We start from the raw sequence: 7,748 nt of genomic DNA on the forward strand, positions 1-7,748 counted from the left end.
ATGATGCTCTTCTTGTATGTTTCCTGCTCTCAGCCTGAAATCAGCCATTTCTTTGAGAAGCTGTGGTTCCTTTTAGTAAGTAATGGTAATAGAGACCCAGAATGAGGGTACTAGATGTGCTCATTACCACTGGAGTGTTTTTGTTTTTTGGGCTTTCAGCAAACAGAACTAGGAAATACATGCAGATATATGCATACAGCTATACGGACTTGAATATACATGCGTGCACATATATGTGATTTAGAAATCATAAGTTCACACCAGTACTTCGGATTCATCCCAGGATTCATTTTTGCCTTCCTTTATTCCTTATTTTTATGTCCCTTTCTTTAGGAGAGCCCTGAGCCCAACAAAATCAACACATTTACTCAAGTTCTTAATACATCTTAAGTTGTTTCAGAATTGCTGTTCATACCTCTGCAGAAAACCTGCTAACAGTTGAATTGTTTGTACGTCTTCCCACTGCCACTGCCCGGCCTCCAGCTTTCCCCAGACTGAATGGACTTATGGAGTCAAATAGTTTCTAAGTTGCCTGGATTAGTTCTATGTTTCCTTTTTGTTTGTTCTCTTCCTGCGATTGTGGTATTCATGTGAAATGCAAGTAGGTTGATTTGTTTTCTGTTTTAGCAGTTTTTCCCCTTTCCCATCCTCTTGATGTTTAATTTTATTGTTTGAATATGTAGAATATTATCATGTATTTTGTATAGTAAAAACTATTAAAAAGGCTATATACTCAGTCTCTCTCTCTCCACCATTCCTTCTGCTCCATTCTCCACACTCCTCCGTTGTAGGCAATGAACCTCATTGTTTTCTGGTTTATCATTACTATAAAGAGAAACACATACGTGCTTCTTTTCCTGTTTTCTTTCCTACACAAAACGTAGCATGTATATTACTCTTTTTCACTTTGACCTTTTGACTTTAGGATATACAAATTGCTCCATATCAATTCAGAAATGCTCCTCATCCTTTTTTAATACTCCATTGTGCATATGTGCCAGTTTATTTAACCAGTATTCTGTGCTTGGAGATTTACGTAGGTTTCCAGATTTTGCAGTGACAAATAATGCTATAATGAATCATCACTCTGTGCACGTATGTGTTTTATATTTTTTGGAGGGTTATCCTCCTTATAAATTCATAAAGTAGGATTTCTGGGTAAATGCATATATGGTTTTGTTAGATACTGGCAAATTCCCCTTAAAAGGGCTGTGCCGGTTTGCATTCCCAGCAGTGTATGAGAGTGCCTGTTTCCTCCACAGCCTTGTCAACAGTGTATTGTCAAGCTTTGAACATTTGCTAATATGACAGGTGAGAAGTGGTGTTTTACAGTAGTTCTTACTTGCCTTTCTCTTATTATGAATCAAGTTGAATGTTTAAGGATCACTTAAAAGAATTGTCTGTTTATCTTTTTGCCTGTTTACCTGCATGATTTTTAGTTTATTTTTCTTCAATTTTTGAAAACATATCAGTCTTTTGTTGCGTATGAGTCATTGTTAGAAAACTTTCTCTATACTCAAGTTGTGGAGGCATTTACCCATGTTTTCCAGCATTTGTACAGCTCTTTTATATTTAGAGCTCTGTTCCGTATGGAGTTTATTTGTGTGTGTGTGGTGTGAAGAATGGGATCTAATTATATCTTTTTCTTTTCCTTTTTTTTTTTTTTGAGATGGAGTCTCTCTCTATCACCAGGCTGGAGTGCAGTGGAACGATCTCGGCTCACTGCAATCTCTGCCTCCCAGGTTCAAGTGATTCTCCTGCCTCAGCCTCCCGAGTAGCTGGGATTACAGGTGCACGCCACCACGCCCGGCTAATTTTTGTATTTTTACTAGAGACAAGGCTTCACCATGTTGGCCAGGGTGGTCTCAATCGCTTCACCTCGTGATCCGCCCACCTCAGCTTCCCAGAGTGGTGGGATCACAGGTGTGAGCCACCGCACCCGGCCCTGATTTTGGTGGGATCACAGGTGTGAGCCACCGTCCCCGGCCCTGATTTTGGTGGGATCACAGGTGTGAGCCACCGCGCCCGGCCCTGATTTTGGTGGGATCACAGGTGTGAGCCACCACGCCCGGCCCTTTTTATTTTATCTTTTTCCATATGGCTTCATAGTTGTTACAACACTATTAAAAGGACTATCTTTTCTCTGGTAATTGCAGATATCGTCTGTATTATTAATTCCTGCGTCTACCTGGGACAATGTCTGGACTTCCTGTTCTATTCCCTCTGCCTGTCTATGTACCAGGACCACACTATTTTAATTATAGAGGTTTAATGATATATTTTAATATGTAATATGCAGGTTGCCTTCTTTCTCATCTCTGCAGTAACTGTCTTCATGGTTTCATAGCCTCCCTGGTACCCCTCCCCAGGTACTGATTTTTTCTCTTTAGTGTTGTCTGTCCTCTGCTGATTTTGTCTCACTTTTCATAATTTAAAAAAAAGTTTCACCTAACTTTTGTCTTACTTAGGAATATTTCTGCTTCTATTCCTCAGAGATTTCTTCTGCCCTTTTGTTTGTTTTTCCATGACTGGATGACATTGTTTAAAAACTGATTGGTGTTGCCCATGGTTCTGTGAATCATTTCACCTTGCCCAATGCTAAGCTGTTATGCAAAAATAGAAAAGCTCATTGTTCCATTGAAAATCTAGGGCTCTAGCATTTTAACATTAGTTCCACAGGGGCAGAAATTTTGTTATATTCATTGTTGTATCCCTAGTACTTAAAAAACAGTACATGGTACTTATCACACGGTGTGTTGTCAGTAAGTGTTTGTCAGTTGAGCGAGCAAACTTTGTTGTTTGTTGTTATTCCAGTTTGTTTGTTTGTTTTTAAAGAGAGTGAACAGGTGTCCTTTTCATTTTCTTGGTTTAGTGTCACATTTGAAGACGAGCACTGAGGATGAGGAACCAACTGAAGAATATGCAAATGCTGGAAATACAGAATCTAAGTGGCCAAAAGGGGAAGGTCTTCACAGAGATCCTGTGCCTGAGTCTAAGGTTGGTGACACGTGTGTTTGGGATAGCAAGGTAGAGAGTCAGCAGGAAAAGCCTGTGGAAAACAGGATGAAGGAAGACAAAAGCTGCATCAGGGAAGCAATCAGCACAGCGAAGAGTACAGCAAATATAAAGACAGAACAGGAAGGTGAGACATCTGAGAAGAGCTTGCGTCTGAGCCCACAGCATATCACACACCAGACTATGCCTGTAGGACAGAGAGGCAGTGAGCAAGGCAAATGTGTGGAGAACATTAATGGAACCTCCCACCCTAGTCTACAGCAGAAAACCAATGCTGTTAAGAAATTACATAAATGTGATGAATGTGGGAAATCCTTCAAATACAATTCCCGCCTTGTTCAACATAAAATTATGCACACTGGGGAGAAGCGCTATGAATGTGACGACTGTGGAGGGACCTTCCGAAGCAGCTCCAGCCTTCGGGTCCACAAGCGGATCCACACTGGGGAGAAGCCGTATGCGTGTGAGGAATGTGGGAAAGCCTACATGTCCTACTCCAGCCTCATAAACCACAAAAGCACCCATTCTGGGGAGAAGAACTGCAAATGCGATGAATGTGGAAAATCCTTCAATTATAGCTCTGTTCTGGACCAGCATAAAAGGATCCACACTGGGGAGAAGCCCTATGAGTGCGGTGAGTGTGGAAAGGCCTTCAGGAACAGCTCTGGGCTCCGAGTCCACAAAAGGATCCACACGGGGGAGAAGCCCTATGAATGCGACATCTGTGGGAAAACCTTCAGTAACAGCTCTGGCCTTAGGGTCCACAAAAGGATCCACACGGGCGAGAAACCTTATGAATGTGATGAGTGTGGGAAGGCCTTCATTACTTGTAGAACACTTCTCAACCATAAAAGCATCCACTTTGGAGATAAACCCTATAAATGTGATGAGTGTGAGAAATCTTTTAATTATAGCTCTCTTCTCATTCAGCATAAAGTCATCCACACTGGAGAGAAACCTTATGAATGTGACGAATGTGGGAAGGCTTTCAGGAACAGCTCAGGCCTCATAGTGCATAAAAGGATCCACACGGGAGAGAAACCTTACAAGTGTGATGTCTGTGGCAAAGCATTCAGCTATAGCTCAGGCCTCGCAGTCCATAAAAGCATTCACCCTGGAAAGAAAGCCCATGAGTGTAAGGAGTGTGGGAAGTCCTTCAGTTATAACTCACTTCTTCTTCAGCACAGAACTATTCACACCGGAGAGAGACCTTATGTATGTGATGTGTGTGGGAAAACGTTCAGAAACAATGCAGGCCTCAAAGTCCACAGGAGGCTGCATACTGGGGAGAAACCCTATAAGTGTGATGTGTGTGGGAAAGCCTATATCTCACGCTCTAGCCTTAAAAATCACAAAGGAATCCACCTTGGGGAGAAGCCCTATAAATGTAGCTACTGTGAGAAATCCTTCAACTACAGCTCTGCCCTTGAGCAGCATAAAAGGATTCATACCAGGGAAAAACCCTTTGGGTGTGATGAGTGTGGAAAAGCTTTCAGAAATAATTCCGGCCTTAAGGTACATAAACGAATCCACACTGGGGAACGACCTTATAAATGTGAAGAGTGTGGGAAAGCGTACATCTCCCTCTCGAGCCTTATAAATCATAAAAGCGTCCACCCCGGGGAGAAGCCCTTTAAGTGTGATGAGTGTGAGAAGGCCTTCATCACATACCGAACCCTTATAAACCACAAAAAAGTTCATCTTGGGGAGAAGCCCTACAAATGTGATGTGTGTGAGAAATCTTTTAATTACACGTCACTCCTTTCTCAGCACAAAAGGGTCCACACTAGAGAGAAACCCTATGAATGTGACAGGTGCGAGAAGGTCTTCAGAAACAACTCAAGCCTTAAAGTTCATAAGAGAATCCATACTGGGGAGAAGCCCTATGAATGTGACGTGTGTGGAAAAGCCTACATCTCACACTCAAGCCTTATTAACCATAAAAGTACCCACCCCGGCAAGACACCGCATCCATGCGATGAGTGTGGAAAAGCTTTTTTCTCAAGCAGAACTCTTATAAGCCATAAAAGAGTCCATCTTGGAGAGAAACCCTTCAAGTGTGTCGAGTGTGGGAAATCTTTCAGTTACAGCTCTCTCCTTTCTCAGCACAAGAGGGTCCACACAGGGGAGAAACCCTATGTGTGTGATAGGTGTGGGAAGGCCTTCAGGAACAGCTCAGGCCTCACAGTGCATAAAAGGATCCACACAGGTGAGAAACCCTATGAATGTGATGAGTGTGGGAAGGCATACATCTCACACTCAAGTCTTATCAACCATAAAAGTGTCCACCAGGGGAAGCAGCCCTATAATTGTGAGTGTGGGAAATCCTTCAATTATAGATCAGTCCTTGACCAGCACAAAAGGATCCACACTGGAAGGAAGCCATACCGATGTAATGAGTGTGGTAAGGCTTTCAATATCCGATCAAATCTCACCAAGCATAAAAGAACCCATACTGGAGAGGAGTCTTTAAGTGTGATATATGTGGGAAGTTATAGTGGCACATCCCAGAAGAGAACCTATGAGGGAGGGAGTGCCCTGGATGGGAGCAGGATGAGGCTGCCTCTGTAGCAGGCAGAGCTCACCAAGTCTCTGAACTCAAATGGAAGAAATACCTTATGAATGTGAGAATGTATGGGGTCATGGCTTGTAATTTACACAGTGTAAATGGAACCATCCTAGAGGATTGGGAGGAATCCTTTCTATGTGATTGTCAATCATAGCGAGCAAGAAAGGCTCCAGTATCAAAGTAGTTCAGCGCTTATGGGATATAAAATAGTCCATACTTGAGATAAAAACCTACCCAAGTGATGGAATGTGAAGCAATGTCTTCAAAATTAGTAGACATTTCTGGACATAAAACACAGATGAGGAAGGGACTTCAATTAGAAGTTACATAATCACCATCAGAAAGTTCATGTTTGGTAAAGTCTGTCACTAGAAATGTAGGAAATTCAGGTATAGCTTTGAATCCCAATTACACATTGGTCAGTGGGAAAACTGAGAAAGGCCTCCAACAGACAAATTCAGGGAGAGGTAGGTTTCAGGGAATATAAATTTACTTAATATTAGTGGTCTTTAAGTATAAACTTGATGTAATTGGTTTGGGAGGGGCAGTGATGATGACTTCTGAAACAAAATTTGGATTTCGTTTTAGGAAAAGTAGAAAGTATAGACTTACAAGTCTAACAGGAGATAGGAGAGAGTCACTCATAAAAAATGCAAATTGATGAACGTACTATTGTGATACATTAGTTGAATGGATGAAACTTTTTTAAAGTTTCAGATGAACTCCCATAATGATGAATTTGTGATGAGGGATAACCTGGAAGTGGTATTCACACATTATGCTACAATAAAAGGTTCTACCGTGGAGAGGATTTTGACACATTCAGTAACTAATGGAACACACCGTCAACATGAATTTGCACCTTACATGACAGAATTGATTCAGGGATTCCTATGAATAGAAATGCTGAGAAGGAACGCATCTTAGTGCAGAAGCTAAAAAGCTAAGCACCAGTCATCTAGAGAGAAGGAAATTAATGTTTCTTAATCCTGTTAAATGTTTGATTGTTTGGAATATGTTACTGTAAAGATGTCATGCAGTATATGTGTATATTGTCTGTTGTAAAATGTTAACGAATACTTTGTTCAGGGCTCACTTTCTCTTTGTCATGAAAGCCAGCTCCTTGTGGCGAGGTAAAGTGGAATTCCAATAAAGAAATTCCTTAAATCAAAACGGGCTGTGAGTTTAGATGCAGGATACCCAAGAGCCATTTATGTGTCAGATCTTTGTGTGGGGTAAGTTATATACCAGATCCAAACCAGAGAGGGCAGTGGACTCATCCCACAGGGCTAGCAGCTCGGCTGGTTTCACCAGAAGTTAGAAGGTGCCTCCCTAAGAGGAGCACAGGATAGATTTTGAGGAGACCACAGTGGAGCCATGTGATCCTCATACTGGGCTAGATCCTAACCCATGGGAGCAGGTAAGTTGTGTGAGTGGTCAGTCACCACACACAGCTCTGACAGGACTGTGTAGAATTGAACATAAAATACTGCTGTGTATGAAGCTGTTAACTAGGTAACTCAAGGGTAAAAATAGACTCTTCTGAGAATTGAGTAACCTGTCTGAGAATACTGTGAGTGGGCCAATCAGTAAAGGCTGAATTCTAAGTCTGGTCTCTGGTTTCAAAACCCACTGTCTTTACAAGAGAACAATCTCAGCCATGTAGTTTCCCATCTCCCTCTAGGACTCCTACCTCTCTAGCCAGATAATTTCCATGCTCTTTTCTAGGAGTATAATTCTTTCACTTTGTATCCAAACCTCTACCAGTAAGTTTTGATGGCTGCAGTGGGGAAGGGTGTAGTTGAGGGAAGAAAGGGAGATGGAGCATTTCTGCCATTGCTCCACTTTGGACTGTTCTGGTCATACTTGCTCTCTATCCTTCTTTGCACATGACACTGGGAAGCCTGACCCTATACACAGACTTGGACTGGTTTATTCAGCAAATACTTGAGGATTTACTAGGCACCGTCCCTGTCCACGTACTGGGTGGGAGAGGATGGCAGCAGGAGTAGATGCTGGCAGGTAAGGATGAATAAAAGGAGAAAGGCTGTGAGCGGAACCACCCTAATGGATGTCTGAATTAAGACTGCACGTGATCAGAGAACGGTGACTAGGACCAACCAAGAGGGAGGAAGTGGTGACATCTAGGCAGGACGTTGAATTG

General features: G+C 42.2%; 1 protein-coding gene across 1 annotated transcript; it reads left to right on the plus strand.

Moving 5' to 3' along the window:
- Positions 1 to 2,297: 2,297 nt before the first annotated feature.
- ZFP62 (ZFP62 zinc finger protein) lies at positions 2,298 to 6,757 on the plus strand. The gene is made up of 2 exons (XM_011976826.1): positions 2,298 to 2,369; positions 2,873 to 6,757. Exon 2 carries the CDS (start codon positions 3,064 to 3,066, stop codon positions 5,584 to 5,586), a length of 2,523 nt encoding a protein of 840 aa, XP_011832216.1. The 5' UTR covers positions 2,298 to 2,369; positions 2,873 to 3,063; the 3' UTR covers positions 5,587 to 6,757.
- The last annotated feature ends 991 nt before the right edge of the window (positions 6,758 to 7,748 follow it).

Source organism: Mandrillus leucophaeus, unplaced genomic scaffold (genome assembly GCF_000951045.1).
Source record: "Mandrillus leucophaeus isolate KB7577 unplaced genomic scaffold, Mleu.le_1.0 Scaffold170, whole genome shotgun sequence".
Lineage (NCBI taxonomy): Eukaryota > Metazoa > Chordata > Mammalia > Primates > Cercopithecidae > Mandrillus > Mandrillus leucophaeus.

Bases quoted from the DNA above. Each gene is read 5' to 3' on its own strand.
- ZFP62 (XM_011976826.1), top strand. From the start codon at position 3,064: ATGAAGGAAGACAAAAGCTGCATCAGGGAAGCAATCAGCACAGCGAAG.